This window comes from Bombus flavifrons, chromosome 3, assembly GCF_040668555.2.
Source record: "Bombus flavifrons isolate JBK064 chromosome 3, iyBomFlav1_principal, whole genome shotgun sequence".
Classification (NCBI taxonomy): domain Eukaryota; kingdom Metazoa; phylum Arthropoda; class Insecta; order Hymenoptera; family Apidae; genus Bombus; species Bombus flavifrons.
This window is the reverse complement of record NC_138444.1, coordinates 12,822,887-12,842,107: the sequence shown is the minus strand read 5'-3', so window position 1 is coordinate 12,842,107 and position 19,221 is coordinate 12,822,887. Positions and strand designations below refer to the sequence as shown.

Below are 19,221 nucleotides of genomic sequence, written 5' to 3'. Positions count from 1 at the left end.
CGTTATAGGCGAAGCTCGATAAAACCCGTACAAATACGAAGTCTCGAATTTGCATGGTGCGTGTTACACGGCTATATACTGGAATCATCGGTACGTTTAATTCGCGATTGAACATCTCGAATTGAGAATCTTCAGGGCAATACCCTTTTGGTATCTGGGATCGCAAAACATCGAATCGCGTGACGGTAACAATTGCGGGCGCAGTTGCGGAACAGCCTACGTTGAATTAAAGTTGATGGAAAGGAACGATCGCTTTCATTATTTTTTACACACTTAATGACCATGGAATGTATATGAAGAAACGAGAACCGACCAGTCAGAGTCGACCTGCTTTTTTCTCTTTTTAGTTATCGCGTTTTCACTTCGCTTCGAGGATAATTTCAGAAGGTGATACCTTATATCGAAATTATCCATGTAAATTATAAATATTCCATCAGCGAAGATCCTGATCTAATAAACATATCGATCATACTGATCTTTAGGATCAACTCGACAACTTAATTTTTCATTTTCATTTTGAATATTTGTTCGAAGACTTTCGTTCATATTTTTTGCCAAATTTTCTTTCCATATTTCGTCACGGTCTCTCCTCGAATTCTATCAATTTCTGCTTAGTTTACGATCAAAGCTTATCGTTCGCGTATTATTTTATTCTCAGGCTTGCAATTTATATTATTCCTTTTATCAGCTTGATGATATTCCTCGCCTTGCTTTGGCTCATTTTCCAGTCAATAACACCAAGAAAAATAGAATCTAAGAGGAAACTTACCTCATCTACCACGTTCTACAAATGTTTCACAGATTCTTCCGTGTTATATACGTTCTGCGCATTCTTAAACCTTTAAATTCCCCATAAACCAGAGGTACGGTTATTCTAATATGTACTTCTCACTAGGCTGTCGACTTCTCTAGGAGATTCACGGGCAAGCTGCGAAACAGAACGCATAATACGAAAACGTATAAAATAGCGAAAGAATGGTACTCCTTCAGATATGTAACAACTAAAAGTATTTTCCATCTTTATATCGACATAGAAATATGAATTTGCATAAATATCTTACTCTGCGATATTTCTATTCATAGAGCTATGAATTGCCATAAATAGTCTACTTCCGACCAATAACCGTGTGCACCTTATTTCGTCGAGGTCTGGTTGCGATTCGTTGGATCGCGAAGTCATTGCCTGCTATTTGCTCTTCTCTTTGCTGGCTCGTTGCTTCGATAATCACTTTGATCCCTGGCCAGAACGTATTCGATCGGCTAGACATTATTATTTGCCTGTGCGTGCCTGTCTGTGAGTTTGTATGCGCGTATGGTTCAATCGCAACGGAATTTCGTCGGGCTTTTTGCCGGAGCCAGTGGCTCGAAGGCCGGTTTCAACGGATACGAGCAAAAAGGACCACTCTGGTGGCGGCAAATGACAATGAGCAGGGGCCTTGTACCCGCTGGCGATTCGCATGCACGGGATTCGATCAGAATCATGACCCACCGGGCCCTATTCGACCCGCAACGGAAACACTGTTACACGCAACAATTACCCTGAACGCACCTTAGTCATTGTCACGTTCACAACAATGCTACATTTCCCATTAAGCGTTTTTATTCGCATTTTTCACCCCCTGACTCTCTATCCATTGTTAGGTCGACGATTTCTTTCCAAAGATTTATTTCAGTCGAGTAACTTCCAACCTTTTCCTTTCCAGAGATCCGCGAAAGTTCGATTACGTCGTTTCTTGAGTAGTGTCGTATTTGTTAGGTGTACAAGTGAATAATTTCTCAGTGAAGTTTGTAAAAAAAAAAAAAAAAGAAAGAACGAAGATATAGCGACAATTTTTTATTTTGAGCTTTAGAGAAATCTGAACAAGTTCCGAGGTACGTATTATAGTTGCTAATTTACTATGCAAGCGGTGCTCCAGCCAATTGTTTAAAACTTTTTGCGATAAAAGCGAAGATCTAACGGAAAGTTATGAAAAAATAGGAATTCGCTTGGAGGTAAGAGGTTTCGTGATAAACGAATATCTAAAGAAATTATTCTAGGGTTTTATACGTCTACGATCTTTCGAAAAAGTATGAAGAAATTTGCAAATCCTTTGGAAAGTACAATTATTCTGAGACCTGAGTTTCCTGGATTTATGGGTAGATCATTTATTCATGCAATTATCAACATTGTCTTGAGAAATAAAATTAATAACGATTTATAAAGATCAATTGAAAAATTGCAAACAATAATTTATTACAATTGCAAAGAAGCTAGAAGATACATAAAATGAATAGAAATAAAATATATAAACAAATTCACCTACCAAAAGACTGACAATACGAGTCGTTGAATAGCGCACAATGCTCACTTTACCTTGGAAATTTCAGAATTAAAATTCTCAATTGGATTCAACGAAGTAAATAATATTTTGGGCGGTGAAAGCCTGGCAGGTGTAAGCTGTTTCAGGTGTGGAAATCACAAAGTCCAGCACCTTCGTTTCGGAGAAATTAGACAATGAAAATTTCACCTGCAACTCAGCGACCCATATCGCTGGTAGAAGGTTAAAGTATTCGTCGTTGCTTTCTACAACTTTAAGCCATGTTTCAGGCAAGTGACGGATTTCACCGTGAAAAGATGCTGTGTCTTTGGACAAGATTCAATCGTCAAGTGATTTCTGTATCTATAATTGAAAAGATGTATCGGATAAGGTGCGTTGAATCGATCGGAACAAGTACGTAGTAATCGGGAAGCGTAATGTCCAGTGAATAAACTGACAGCTGCAAGACGTCTCAAACGAGACTCCTCGTGATGTCTTCCGTCGTAGAATCAGTGTGTGGTCTAACGTTGTCACGTAGCAATTTCACAGTACGTTCTCCTTTGTCAGTGCCCTGGCTATCGCAAGCAAAAGCTAAAAAGCACAACATTTTACCGTGGTGGAATTTGTTATGTGAAACACTTTTAAATAATAACTTGTACTGAAAAAATATTCGTTATTCGCTTGTATTGAAAAAATATTCGTTATTCGCTTGTACACTTAATATACGTAATATATATGCAATGTTTTATGTATTATTTATGTAATTTATTCATGTAACTGTAAAAGTACAAATCTTTGTATGGTATACATTAGTATATTATCTAAAATTTCATCTTACTATTTTTATTTTATTATTTAAATATATACAATATATAGTGTAGTAAATCATACATCAATAACATATTGTACATTGTTTTCTAGAATTAGAACTATCCATTGTTTTTGTATAAACACTAGAACTGCCGATAGTTAACACGATGCTATTTCTATCACAACCAGTGAAAATGACTGGTGTTAACTGTAAATTTCAGCTACTGACATTTGATTCTATTTTCGAACAATACTTTCCTTATTCCCATTTTCTCGTAATTCATCAATACATTTTGGCATGGATGGCATACGTTTCTTCGTACGAAGTAACATGAATTGCGCGAATTGTAGTTGGCAATAGTTGTATGTAAGTTGTTTTTAGTGCAATAATGTATGTATTTAGGTCGTTGAATCAAAGCGAACATATTTCTAATTCACATACGGTTTTGTAGCGATGAAAGGGCTAAAGCTAGTAGTCCCTGACGCAAACGTACACTTTTGCCACGAGTATTATAGCTGATTGACATTGACGTCTTTTGCTAGGCTGTAATTGATCGTGGTACTACCGTCTTCACATATAGACAAGCGCATGCATATTAATTGCACGAGCCAACGTTGTTTGCATGCGAATTGTGTTATTAACGAAAGAATTAATAAAAATTCAACGCGTCGAGATAATAAAGCATTTTGATGTTTCCTTACGTTCCGAGAAATATTTTGCAATTTATTACACAAACGACATATCCAATTTTTCTTCCGTGTTTTTTTTTTTTTTTTTTTTGTAATTTCAAGCAGGATGTCACATCATAAATAGTAAAATATCTTCTAGGTAATGTTCCTCCTCTGATATTTTTTGTTATTTTCATATTAGATAAATCCACGTTTTCTATTGTTTTACTAAAAAATTCAAAGACTCGACTATTCGGAAATTCTAAAAGCTAAATATTCAAAAATTCCGTAAGAAATAATCGCGTTCAAGCTAAAGCTTTGAATCATCGTTTTATAATTGTAAAACTGTGTATGCTGTAAAAATTGTTTTATAATTTTTTAAATATCTCTAATGTACATGATTCAAATTTAATCGGTCAATGTTCGATCCTACATACTTTTTGAGATGCTTACACCCATCGCTACTTCTATTACACTTCAACGACTTGTAGTTCCAAAACAGCCGATATAAATTGACAATTCTTCTTCTGTTCTTTCGCTGTAGGTCTAAAATCGATTCTGCCGAAATCGTTCCATTTGTCAAAACACGTCCAGCTTTTAACAAGAGTGATTTATCTCCGGTTAGGCGGAGGTCGCTATACAGTCGACGCACTCTATAATTTTGGAGTATAATTCTTCGATTGTAGAAGCTTGTAGGTAGCGTATAATTTTCTGGAAGCGTGCAATTCTTTGCTTGCCGATTTAAAGAATAGGAAGGGAGTATGCGTTCAGCTGGAAGCTTCCGGTTTTCAACGTGTAATTACGGGTCCCCTTTCTGAATATCGCTTTTCGGTATATTTCATCGTTATTTCATTTATTAGAATAATTGAATAAAATGACGCCTTGTTTCTGACTATGATTGTTACATTATATCGTAGACTGTCAGAATTGGACCCTTTTACCCTTATCGAGTATTTTAATAAAAATAATTCGAATGATATTGACATTGATTTCACAATTTACGTTTCAATGATTTCGTATTGTAATCCTTTTTAATGAAACGGGAAAATGAAAAGAATTTTAATCGTGTTTCATTGTATTCGAATAAATTGTTTGACAGGGAAGAAACAACTTGTCGCAAGAATAATCATCTTGTAATTAACTTCGAATGAGTTATTCGATTAGAGAAAATCGTTGCGCTAATTTTCAAGGAAAAATGGGGAAAGAAACATTCGAGCGCAAAAATGTTCGACTTATAACGCAAGAGACAGTTGCGATTAGTTTGAGCTTTTGATAAAGCTTTCGCGTTTATGCTCGGCCAAGGTGTTCCGCTTTAATGTTCTTAATAAACATTTGAATCACGCATTTCGCCACTTTCTTTCCTTTTCTTTTGAATATTTAACAGGATTTAATAAATTGTATCAAGCCTGCACTTATAATTACAAACTTTTATAACGCCTCGCAGCTCCATAAAAAGGCAAGGTGGCATGAATATTAATATCATGATCTGTTTATGTTACTGGAATTAAACCGGACACATAAAACAGGATAATGACACGTAATTTTCATTAGCATTTTTACCGGAACTGGCAGTATTTTTAACGCATTCACAAATAACGCGCAACGTTATACGATTACGCGTGAAAGTTGATACACAACCACTTTATACAATAATTTGCCATATATAATTATGCGTGAAAGTCGATGCATAATATCAAAATGTCAATGATAAGTATGCAGCATAAACATATATATATATATACATATATGTCCAAGCATACAGGCATGTCCATACTATAGAATTATAGAGACCGTAACAGAGAATAAATATCGTTTTTCCCATTAAAACTTAACGTGCAAATAAATTAAGCGAGGAGGTTTATTAATTTATTATCAGCTTATCGATATTTATTAATACTTTTATTCGATACGAGCGATATTTAATCAATATGATATCGCAATCAGAAATATCCCATCGTCAGAAATCCAGTAACTTAGTATAACGACACGATTCGCAGTAATTAAAGTGAACTATACGCGTTCTTCGATATAAAACGGTGATTGTCGACACGTTAGAAAAACTAAATGACGGAGATAATAGAGGCTGAATAGCGTAATTTCCGGTTCCGGGTAACCCCGTTCGACCGAAAAGGATCGAACTGCAAGGCGTAACTAAACGAACCAAGCAACGGAGGAGGAGATTATTCCAGAGGCCCATTATGAAGCCCACAATCAGAAATTATACTCTCTTCCTCCTTTCTTCTTTCATGTTCTTGTACCTCGAGGAAATTGTAAGAGCTCGTTATCGCGCGCACAGGAGAAAGAACGGACCTTTCTTTACCGGTAGCCGCTTTGCTATACACTTTCGTTCAAAAGTTAGGCATCAAGTAGCTCAAAAATAAGGACTCGTATAACGTGATCTTGGCAGCGAGTCTTTTCTCTAGTAGCTGAGAAAAATTATCTTTTTATCAATTATTAAATTTATTTTCTAAATTAAAATTATTCAACAGTGTCATTAGTCCTCGCATTACACAGGGTGGCTGGTAACTGGTGGTGCAAGCCGAAAGGGGGTAATTCTACGCGAAAAAAGAAGTCGAAAATATAGAACAAAAATTTTTCGTTTGAGGCTTTGTTTTCGAGAAAATCGACTTTGAATTTTCGCTCGGTACGCGTGCAGTACGTTATAACGGATCTCACCGTAGATCGTCGTCTCGATGGAAAAATTAAAAAAAAAGAATTAAAAAAATTTTTATTCTATAGTTTCGACTTCTTTCTTCTGTATAATATAATATACAGGGTGGTTGGTAACTGGCGGTACAAGCGGAAAGGGGGTGATTCTACGCGAAAAAAGAAGTCGAAAATATAGAGACAACGATCTACAGTGAGATCCGTTATAACGAGACGCGATAAAGTGCACGCGTACCGAGCGAAAATTCAAAGTCGATTTTCTCGAAAACAAAGCCTCGAAGGAAAAATTTTTATTCTATATTTTCGACTTCTTTTTTCGCCTAGAATCACCCCCTTTCCGCTTGTTCCACCAGTTACCAACCACCCTGTATTACATTACATTACAGCGCGTTGTATCTTTACGTTATATTACGCTCCTTTCGTAAATTACGTGGTTTTTCCCAAAATCTACATTTAGCTTGGCGCGCAACGATCCATGAAATATACAAGTTCAAACAATGATATTACAACAAACAATGACACGTTCAATTGTTCAATAGCGGAAACGTGTATTGTTTCGATAGTTTTATACAGAATGTCCCAATTTTTTCCGATCAAACGTTGTCGCTATATTCTACAGGACAAGACAAGACGACGAGTCAAGATACAAAATGTATAAATAAATGTCATTGCTAGCATTGTTAAGGAGATATAATAAAAAAAAAAAGAAGGAAAAGCGGTATACGAAATGAGCGGTAACGAACGTGCTACGGCACAAGATAAGAATAGATCAGGCATATTTACATACAGTAGTAGTCACGAAGCATTATGTTCGATACTTCTATAGATCCAGCTACAACTCCATTTCAAAATGATTACCATTCCTGTCAATACGAGAGTGACAGCGGCAAAAGATTGAATTTGTTATTCTTTGCAGTTCTCGTTTATTACGTTGAAGTTGAAATCGTACGAGTATTATGATACCTTGAGATTATTACTATATGTAAATGTTCCTGATCTATTCGTACTTTGTGCCGCGGCAATGCACGTTCGGTATCGCTCATTTCCTACGTCGTTCTTTATTTTTTTTACTGCAACTCTTTAACAACGTTTTCAATGACATATATTTATATGGCATTTTTTCCTTATCTTGACCTATAAAATATGCTGACAACGAAAGAACTGGCACACAAAGAACAACGCACATAAACAAGACGATGGATTAAAAAACGAGAATAGATTATTGTTTACTCTTATCATTTATTTAATCAATAACTTTTTGCTCTACTTTAATCGATCAACGATCTTCTAGTCAAAGTTGAATTACAAAATATTTCTTTATCTTATAAACGTAAAAAGAATAATGTTCGCTGTTAGGATTATCAATCCGGTAATATTTCTACTGATAATTATTTGTGACAATTTTTGTCGATTCGTTTGTGCATGGAAACCAACGAGGTAGTTGCAACCTTGAAACAGGTAATCCCTAACTTTTGACCGACAGTGTAGACGCACCGAAGTGTATCACGGTTCATCCGCCCTTTGCGTGTGCTGGGACAGTTTTATGTATAGAAAGATTTGAGGAATCGACGATAAAAGGCTGACAGAGAATTCATTCATACGTCCCACCCTCCGGCTCGTTCAACCAAAGGGGACCAGCGTTTTCTCATCTTCCGGACTATAGTACTTCTACCACGCTTAGCCTCGTGCTCATCGTGCCTTCTGCGAATTGCCTTAATTCGGTGTCGGTTAGGATACCAGTTTTTTAGAAACCATTATGTTATTGCGTTTGGAACTGTCTCGTTTGTTAGCGTGGAATATGTTTGGAAGATAGCAGGCTTTCTTGAGTTTGCTGCCAGTGCCTTAAATATCAAGGTTATTGAACAACTTCTTATCACTTTTGACACCCGGTAGCATTACGTTTTATCGTGTTTATTTTTGTATATTCGTATCTATATCGTATATTTATTTTCTTTTTCTTTTTCGCCTGTTTTATTCCGCGTATTTTATTTCTCAACTGACACTGTTGGTTCGCAGGTGATTGAAATTGTTTGGATTAGATTCGGATCAGATTGTATAATCTCAATTTGTACTCTGTGCTTTACTACAGCAGAAATCAACGGTAGAGAAGTAAAGATAAAAGTTTCTTTTACAAACAGATCTTACATTCTGATGACAAATTGACGGAAAGCTTTCGATTTTATCCGCAACAGTGAACATCCAGAGGAACACGCGTCGTTGTCTGACTATAAATATCTATTCTACTTAAAATTCTCCCAGTTTAGAAGCTATTACGTGTAATACCAAGTCTTCCTTCTATTTACATGATTATTCAAAACACACAGTATTAAAAGGGATTACATTTTATATACCGCGTGACCAGTAGAATAAAGCGATAAAATGCTCACTGCGGATAGCTCCCTGATCTCCACTTCTCTTTATCTTCCAGAAATCTGAAGTGGCTAATAAATGCTGCAATTATCAGCAGGTAAATTAGTTTCCACGACAGATACGCATCTTAATCGAAGAATAAAAGAAAGAGAGCAGGGGAAAGCAGTTTCCCCGAATAATTACTTATTCAAACAATCAACCGGAACGAAACAGCCCACGAGCACGCATTAAAAGGGACTAAAAAGCTTGAGCTTGGCAAATATTGCCGCGGCGCCGAGGCAGAAAAGAGAAAATAAAGGAGAGAAAGATAAATAGAGGGAAAGGGTAGATAATGTCCGATTAAAGGTGCAGTTTTTTGATGGCCAATTACTCTTACAGATAGAAGCCTGAGTTCGCTCAGCCCCTGCCTTCTCTCTCTTCCTCTTTTATCCTCTCTTTCTCTTCCTCTTTTATCCTCTCTTTCTCTTCCTCTTTTATCCTGTTGTTCGTCGTGGTACTCCCATCGGAACATCTTCCGCCGAATCTTTACGATCCACGCTTCGGGGTACGCGTTGCTCGATTGTAATCGCCACGGAACACGCCCTGGAATTAATCCTGATAAAATTAATAGGGTCCTATTACCAAACGCGTGTACTGCCTGGAACAGCAGGCTCTTCTTTTGCTTTTGTTGTACATCTGTCGCTGTATTATATTTATAAAATTGATGTATTATATTATAAGCATAATAACCGGCTTGTAACCTCTTTTCGATTCAATTGCCATCACTTAAGGTTCCGTGAATTTCTCCATCCTTTCTTTGTAGAAACTTGACTGGTTGAACGTATCGGTGTATTACAACACGTTCCGCAAGTAATTGTGATAACATAGACCGCGAATTTTTATGCATTTGTGCGAAATTTAAAGGTACAAGAGCGCGCACAATGCGTATAACAGTACCTGTTACGATATTTGGACAATGAAACGAATTTCTATTTACGTTCATTTTTTTAAAAGGAATTTTAATTCGCCTAAGTATCCGCGCTCCAATAATAAATTTAGTAATTAAATAATAAATGGATCTCATCAGCAAATGAATGTACTGGCTTGGTTAGACTCTTTTTGTGTTTTTATTATCTTGGGTATCGATATATCGTATTTATAAAATTGGCGTATTATATTATGACCAATAACGCGATCTTTGTTAGACTAAATTGACGTCATACAAACTTCCGCGAACTTTTCAATCTTTTCTTTATTTCTATCGTATTAGGCATTTTTATTACATATTCCCAGAATTGATGTATTATATTATAATCAACAACGTGCTTTCTGTTAAGGATCGATTAATAATATTAAAAATACAAACTTCTCAATCCTTTCTTGTCTTTTAATTAATTGGTTAAACATATTAATATACCTCGCGAGCACACCGCTGATGTTTATGCAGTTTTTATGGGAAATTTCAATGTACAGAAATTCGTGGAATGTACGTAATGTACGAAAGTCTGTGTATAAATATGCGGAGTAAATTCACAGAAATATGTGTTTATGAAAATATAAAGCTGCAGGAACATCCGTGATCTATATATGAGTAATACGGTTTTTCGATAAGAAAATTTGTCTGTAGCCTTTCTTTGAGCAAAGAAAAATTTCTTTTATGGGAAATTTCAACGTACAGAAATTCGTAGAATGTACGTAATGTACGTAAGTCTGTGTATAAATATGCGGAGTACAGTAAATTCATAGAAATATGTGTTTATAAAAATATAAAGCTGCAGGAACATCCGTGATCTGTTTATGAGTAATACAGTTTTTCGATAGCTTTTCTTTGAGCAAAGAAAAATTTTTTTTATGGGAAATTTCAATGTACAGAACTTTGTGGAATGTACGTAATGTACGAAAGTCTGTGTATAAATATGCGGAGTACAGTAAATTCATAGAAATATGTGTTTATAAAAATATAAAGCTGCAGGAACATCCGTGATCTGTTTATGAGTAATACAGTTTTTCTGTAGCTTTTCTTTGAGCAAAGACAAATTTTTTTTTATGCGAAATTTCAATGTACAGAACTTTGTGGAATGTACGTAATGTACGAAAGTCTGTGTATAAATATGCGGAGTACAGTAAATTCATAGAAATATGTGTTTATAAAAATATAAAGCTGCAGGAACATCCGTGATCTGTTTATGAGTAATACAGTTTTTCTGTAGCTTTTCTTTGAGCAAAGACAAATTTTTTTTATGGGAAATTTCAATGTACAGAACTTTGTGGAATGTACGTAATGTACGAAAGTCTGTGTATAAATATGCGGAGTACAGTAAATTCATAGAAATATGTGTTTATAAAAATATAAAGCTGCAGGAACATCCGCGATCTATTTATGAGTAATACGGTTTTTCGATAAGAAAATTGGTCTGTAGCTTTTCTTTGAGCAAAGAAAAATTTTGATAGGAACAACGTATGAAATTTATTTGACACGGTATAATTTATAACGTTGATCGTTTCAGATTATCCTTTCCCTCAGGACACTCGTCATTCTCGGCCTACACGATGATCTACCTCGCGGTAAGTTCCTCCTTTTCGTTCGTCTTTTCCTCGAATTTATGATTATGTACCATCGCCTGATTCCGTTATCGATTCATTTTTTATTTTTTCTACGATGAGAAATTTGAATGGCAGCAACGGGATATCTGCTTAATGGTTTGGAATTTTTATCTTCTTTCCCAAAGTCGGATGGTAGTTACTTATTTTCTGTTATTTTCTAAGTTGAAAGTAGAAAGAGTCGATCCCAAGCTCACTGTGATCTTTTACATTATGGTGCTTGATGATTTTTATAATTACGTGTACTCATTAGATATGTAAATTTTCATAAATTAAAACGTAGAATTATTTTCATTAAACGTTATGTGTTTGGGAAAAAAAAAATAGTACACGTAGTTTTATTTTGACCAAAGTTTCGTATTTTGTTTGCAACGTTAGTTTCACGCAGTGAAAATATCGTTATGTACATTATCAATCTAAAATACTATTCTTATCTTGTATTATCTGTTCCGTGATTGATATTAATTGTCAATTAAACAGATAACGGATGAGATTTAATGCCTATCAAATTCTTTAAATTTCTTTAAATACCAAATATACACGACAGGAACCATCGATTGAAATTAAAAATCGTATTTAAACAGATGGAGCGAATAAAATTTACATTCTTGTTAATTACGTTCAGCGTTTACTTTTCAAGCTGGTTGCAAGTTATAGAGTATGATATAAGATTCTTTTACTTTGTCATGAGCAAAATTATGAAATGCTTATTTAATGTTTATGTCATTCTCTATATCTGAATTGAAGAACTCAGAGAAATAAATGAGTACCATAACGTAAGTGTGTAAATGAGTACTTTGTTATTTTTTTACACGTGTGTATCATTATGATATCAAGCATTACGTAACGTGCGTAAAAAATCCACCTTATATAACGTCTTTGTGCATATTTATTCCCTTTTTAATTTCAACATCATTGACATACACAACGTTTATTATTATGTTAACGTGCCTGTAATTTTTCAATTACTTTTATGAGAATTTAACCAAATGATTATGTATATCGATGATCACTTGGTATCGACCGTTAATTAACGATAATTGTTTTACGAAGAAGCTGCAATTTACATAATTTAAAGATATAATTCGAAGCTATCGTAATTTTCGTTAAATAGAATTCTATATATTTTTATCTTTCTTACAATTCTTTTGCTCGAAAACAATTTATATGATAATAGATCGACCAAAGTTCGAAAAAAATTACGAATACATGAATATAAATGACGAGTGGAAAGCGCAAAATCGACAATTATTTTCAGTTCGTTCTGTTTCTTTTTTGAGAATAATGACGCTACTGTCACCACTCGTTTCAACTCCTGTCCGTCGTTTATGCAGCATCCAATCGTCTATCTTCTTTTTATTTGCAGCGATGAATAACCATACAACGTTGTTTATCCTGAAATATTCCCAATAATCTCTTTCGAGACTTTTATGTCGATGCCACTTTCCAGCTTTTCTCTGCAAGATCAACAATGGAAAATCAACAGTCTCGTGAATTCCATTCACAAATCAACATCGTGCGAACTATCATTTGATCGATGGTACTTTCCAGCTTTTTCCTCTTTAGCAAGATCAACGATCGAAAATCAACAATCTTGTAAATTCCATCTACAAATCGACATTATTTGAACTATCATTCACATATCCTAACATTTGTACGTAAATTTACACAATATTCTCTCTTGTCAAGTGTTAAATTCATACTTCCAACAGCCTTTGTAACGTACTTCTCAGATTCAGATTTATAAAAAGTTTACACAAATATCCCGACGATTGGTACCTTCGACTAACGGAAAACCGAACGAAAAAACTAACAGTTTTACCGTGGAATTTCTTGGCACTCGACGCGCGTCACCTCCCGTTAGATATTTTCTTACAACGTGGAAGATCTTCTTCTATTGTAATTTTCTTGGAACCGAAGAGGAAAATTGAGATACGAAAATACGAGACTGACGGTAGAGTTAAATTCGCTGCTGAAAAGATTGACGTACGCGTGACACACGATTGGCTAATTTCACACTTTCGAAAAACCACGTTTCATCATCGCCAACCTACTATGCTTCGCCTTTATCTCGCAGATTGCATCGCACACACCTTTTACTTTCTCTGCTTTTTTACAGCGTTGACAATACCACGTTACGAGGACAAAAAAACGTTCCATTTCCATAATAACTCTTTCAATGGTGTGTACAATTTCTCTATGTTTGTTTTGTTTCTATGGTGTTCTATAGCTGTACTTACAATTAAGGATGACATGGAAGGGTAGCAAGCTGTTGAAACACTTCCTGCAACTTCTGTGTATACTTATGGCCTGGTTCACGGCATTGTCACGAGTTTCTGATTATAAACATCACTGGAGCGATGTTCTGGCCGGCTCGACCCTTGGTACCATCGTGGCACTAGTCGTGGTGAGTATTATTCTCCTTAACTATCCCATTGTGCGATCATAAATTACACGCGATCGTGAATATGAAATATACGATGTATCGAGTTCGAACTTTTACGACCTCCGTTGGCCGTATTCGCTCGTGGAAACTAATCGGCAATACCGAGACGCTCTGCGTACATACGATGCAACTCTAATTCATCTGCATTCTATTTATTCGAGGGAAATTTCACTGGGTCAGCCTGTGTACGAAAACCACAGCAGAGAAACGCGAATACGTATCCGTTGATTTTTCTATTTTAACGTCGCTTCGCGATTAAGAGGCAGAGAATTTTAATGCGGCATAATTGGAAACGAAAAGAACGTTTTACGTTTTAACGTTGTTAGGTCGGTCTTTGAAAATCTTCCACGTTTTAATATTACGACGAGCAATATTTTGATCGTTTCGAAGAGAATGCGAAAATATATTATACGTTTAACAATCCAAAATCAAATATAGGGACAATTTTGGTAATAGAAGATCGATCAATATTTAACATGGAACTTTAAAACAGCTTCCCTATGTAAAACAGAAAATGTGATTTATTTCGTTGTATGATATCACGTGCTAGAAAATGAACAAATCGTGGATTATGGTGTTTGCAGCCGTGTGATCTATACAGGGTGGCTGGTAACTGGTGGTACAAGCGGGAAGGGGGTAATTCTACGCGAAAAAAGAAGTCGAAAATATAGAATAAAAATTTTTTGTTTGAGGCTTTGTTTCCGAGAAAATCGACTTTGAATTTTAGCTCGGTACGCGTGCACTTTATCGCGTCTCGTTATAACGGATCTCACCGTAGATCGTCGTCTCGATGGAAAAATTAAAAAAAAAGAATTAAAAAAAATTTTTATTCTATATTTTCGATTTCTTTCTCCTGTATAATATAATATACAGGGTGGTTGGTAACTGGTGGTACAAGCGGTGGTATCGCGCGCACAGGAGAAAGAACGGACCTTTCTTTACCGGTAGCCGCTTTGCTATACACTTTCGTTCAAAAGTTAGGCATCAAGTAGCTCAAAAATAAGGACTCGTATAACGTGATCTTGGCAGCGAGTCTTTTCTCTAGTAGCTGAGAAAAATTATCTTTTTATCAATTATTAAATTTATTTTCTAAATTGAAATTATTCAACAGTGTCATTAGTCCTCGCATTATACAGGGTGGCTGGTAACTGGTGGTACAAGCCGAAAGAGGGTGGTTCTACGCGAAAAAAGAAGTCGAAAATATAGAATAAAAATTTTTTTTTTTTTAATTTTTCCATCGAGACAACGATCTACAGTGAGATCCGTTATAACGAGACGCGATAAAGTGCGCGCGTACCGAGCTAAAATTCAAAGTCGATTTTCTCGAAAACAAAGCCTCGAACGAAAAATTTTTATTCTATATTTTCGACTTCTTTTTTCACCTAGAATCACCCCCTTTCCGCTTGTACCACCAGTTACCAACCACCCTGTATACCATATATGTGACATATGCGCGAGTCTCCCAGAAGCGAAATTGATCGACTCCATTTTCTGTCAATTTCCTCAATTTCACCTGCACGATTAACGTCCAATTCAAAAACGAAGAGAAACAAAAAAGAAAAGAAAGGAAAAGAAAGTACTTCCGCAAGTTCGCGGACAAACTTGAAAAATTGCATTTGGTAAATTTCAAAGATAAGTAACATCATCGCTTCCTTTTGCTTTTCAATTTACCGAGTTGATCGATAGTGGCCTTTGAACGTCTCGCGTAATTCCCGAACAAATACACGGCTAATAATAATCAGACGATCTTCGAATGATTTTTTTTGCAGGCGAACTGCGTGGCGAACCTGTTCAAAGATCGGAGTCGTTGTTTGATGGAAGAGAAACGCCGTGCAGCCGATTACGAAACAGGGGGCGGTACACAGGTGAATAATGGCTCTACTAATCGCAACTGTTGACCTAACGAGCTAGCTCTTCGCTTGCTGACCACACCAAGACCGTGACTCGTCTTCTAATTGTCTCTGGGGAGCTAGTCTGGTCTCAGGGAACAAAAGCACATGCTACTGGCCGCCTGAAGTCGAGTTATACGAAAAACATACGGTGTCCGAATGTTGGTGTCGCGAATTTTATTGTTCGACAGCGAAACTGCCTTACGCGCTGCTGGGGACCCTTCATCATCCGCCCACCTTCTCGGCGATTCTTCTAGACGTAGCCTGTTTCAACATGATCCATCATAATCATCATAATCATCATCGGCTGGTGTTCCATGCTGATCGTATTCCAATTAAAAAGAAAAGAAAAACAAAGAGAAAGGAGCAAAAAGCAGCAATATTTCATGGGATGGAACGGATTATTTGATGTACGAATTTCTCTTTTTCATACTAATGCTTCGCGACGAAGCTTCTTTTATCAACGTTCTCTACTTTCCATCGAGCTTCTGTGGTCAGTTTTAATACAAACTCTCATCCTTTATTACATGTCCTAAGTGTCCCTTTAACGATGCAACCGACGAGCAAGCGATTTTACGTGGAAGAACAAGTGGAAAGTACAAAGTAACATTTTCTCGCATGATACTTCGTTGTCGTGAAAACGAAATTCGGAAGTTTATCAATTATTAATTAAACACGTCGAAACTCTATTCTCGCGAAAACGAGGCCAGATCGATTTTATTTGAACATTTTTCAGATACAACGATCTGCCATCGATCGTTTATTCGTATTTATCGGTAATTAGCTAAGCTCGTATATCGGCACGTTCTGAAATTCGATTCTATCGGAAACGAAGCGCCGTATAAATAAATTTTGTTCTATATTGTCGACTTATTTCTTCCACGTAGAATCATCCCCTTGCCGATTGTATCATGGTTACCGGGACAATCTGTATTTCGTTTCTTTTTTTCTTTTTTCTTACTTTTCTCTTTTGGTGGAAGCGAAGAGCGAACTATACATATATTATATGTGTCTTGTCGATGTCCTAGCTTTGTTGAAGGGACGTTCGTGTTATCGATACGTCGTCGTTATCCCTTATTTCGTCCAAATTGTCCGTTCGAGGAAGATCTAGCACAGGTCTGGTTCTTGTTATTTTATGTCTATTTTTGATGATGATGTTTCTCTTTATTTTTTAGCCGATTTTATCGATGAGTAACCGAATTATTGCTTATACGTATAATTCGTTGTTAGCGCAATGATAAGCAAATATCGTTAATCTCTTATCGATAGTCGCGTTTAATGCGAGAATTTTTGTACAGGCAATGCAACCGTGTTTGTAGTTTCAGCGAAGATGTATTTATTTCTTGTTGAGCGTTATTTATTTATAGACAGGGAGAAAGAATAAGCGAGCAAATATTTTTCCCCTGATTGTAGAGGATATATTGCTCGTTGTTCGCGAGAAGGCACGCTATATTTTTTAATTGGAGAGGAGAGCAGGCAAACGCGGTGTTAACGTTCATTTTTATTCTTGTACTATATTTTCGTAGATATTCTTGTTGGTATCTGGTGCTCTTGATCCTACTTACGCTAAAGTTGTTTAACTTTAAAAAAACGTACTACATATGCTAAGATTTTATTTTCTTCTTCTTTCTTTTTGCGCTTAATTAGTCTCGAATTTCTTGAAAAGGTCGCAGAGGTAGCAAAATTTTCAGTATTGACCATTTTTTATCCTATATGTATACTATATTATATTATAGTATGTTATTGAAGATGCACGATGAAGCACGCAAATATCATTCGTTGCTTGTTGGACAATTATGGTACGTATTGTTAGGTTTGCAAGTTTATTGTAGATTTAAATATAAATAATTGAGCTGCTCAGACGGAAAATGGTACGAGTGAGATACATAGAAATAAATTTCTATATAGAAAAGTCTGTAATGTCTGTAATGTCTGTAAAGTCTTGTATGTAGAAAATCTGCGTTGAACAATTTCAACGAATTATGTTACACAAAGTAACATAATTGTTTTTGCATTTTATTATACGACTAATATATGTATAAGCTACTCAGAGGCAGAAGAACGATAGAAAGAAATAGCTAAAAGTACAGATACGTTTCGCAAATTGATAACTTGGGTTGAATTATTTCTTTCAATCTGTTCGTTTGCTCCATACAAATAATTGTATCCTTGTTAAAAAAGAAAAAGATACACTTGTACCGCTTTTCCATCGAGTCTGCTGATTCTTCGTTCAATGTGATCGTTTACGAATACATTTGCACAATATTATCTTAAGAAAAGAAAACATAGAAAAAAAAAGATATTTGTAAAGAAAGATCTCCGATAGCGTGAAGAGATTCGCGTTTATTCGAATCTCTGGTTCCCCGCGAAAGCAATGGAATCTGTTGTAATAGCAAATATATGATGCAATAATAAGTGGACTGTTCGTTACGAACGTTCAATGCAAAGTATTACAGTAAAGATCGTTAGTTAAATAAAAGGAAGGAGCGAGTAATTGAATTAGTAATAAAAATTAGAAAAACTCCACGGAGCTATGTATAATCCTATTTGAATTTACAATTGTAGATCGTAACACCATTTCGAATCTGTATACATTTCTAGATTATGAAAGTATAGGTTCTTAAATATTATACAGTAGACGTACGTGTTTTAGAGGACGAGAGGAAAGAGTGGAAAAAGCAGAAAAGTTAGGAGACGACCCTCTCGTCCATTGATTTTCTATTAAAACTTTTTACGTAATTCGGATAGCCGACGTACTAGGTATGCGTGCTAACGACTCTGAATCATTTTCGATATAATTATATTGATAGTACCTATATCGTACGATTTACGTATGATATACGCATACTAACGTATGCATGGTGCTTTGAAGCTTCGCAAAGTGAGCCACGTAAACCGTTACAACAGCCAAATATCTTTCACCGTTTCATTTGATGGAACGAGATATTATGGAACTATATGTTGGACAATTTATTTAAAAACCTATCGAAAAATAACAGACAGGCGAACGATAAGTGAACGTCTTCGAATATTTCGGGTTTCTCGCGAAACAAAGTATCGTCAGACTGCAGCGTGTGCCAATCTCTTTTACAAGAAACGATGTTAGAATACTGCATAGGTAAAAATAAGAAAAGAATGTCATACAAATATGCACTCGTAAATGGTTTATTGAAACAGTAAAAATACTTCTTACTACAGAATGTTAAAGAGGATTCAAGGAAAATCCATTTAGGGAAGGTTTTTAAAAAAAGTTAAGAAACGGAAGAGACGATCCTTGATATTCAAGGTTTACCCTATACGTATATAAAAGAGTCGTATGTATAGTGATATGAAAGTTTCAACGCAATAGTTTGATTTGTAATAATTGCGTGACTCACCTTGTGTAGAAGTAGAAACATGATGTTGTACTATACGGCATTGCTGTATCATCAACTGGAAGTATTGTGTACCTGTACACTGTTGTAGTAGACAAAACCGTGTACGTTTATATGTT

General features: G+C 35.7%; 2 protein-coding genes across 9 annotated transcripts in view; both read left to right on the top strand.

Annotated features, from left to right (window-relative positions):
- Positions 1 to 19,221, top strand: part of Pmm2 (phosphomannomutase) — a 70,700-nt gene that overhangs the window by 35,825 nt on the left and 15,654 nt on the right. The window lies entirely within an intron of this gene.
- wun (wunen) overlaps positions 1 to 19,221 on the top strand; it is a 63,655-nt gene that overhangs the window by 33,307 nt on the left and 11,127 nt on the right. For 4 of the 8 annotated variants that reach the window (XM_069132884.1, XM_069132882.1, XM_069132881.1 and 1 more), the window contains exons 5-7: positions 11,300 to 11,357; positions 13,624 to 13,800; positions 15,609 to 15,704. In XM_069132884.1, the coding sequence (XP_068988985.1) occupies positions 11,300 to 11,357; positions 13,624 to 13,800; positions 15,609 to 15,704 (331 nt within the window). Of the gene's footprint in view, positions 1 to 11,299; positions 11,358 to 13,623; positions 13,801 to 15,608; positions 16,222 to 19,221 lie in introns of all 8 variants that reach the window. The other 4 variants (XR_011176238.1, XR_011176237.1, XR_011176235.1 and 1 more) reach the window with 2 other exon arrangements.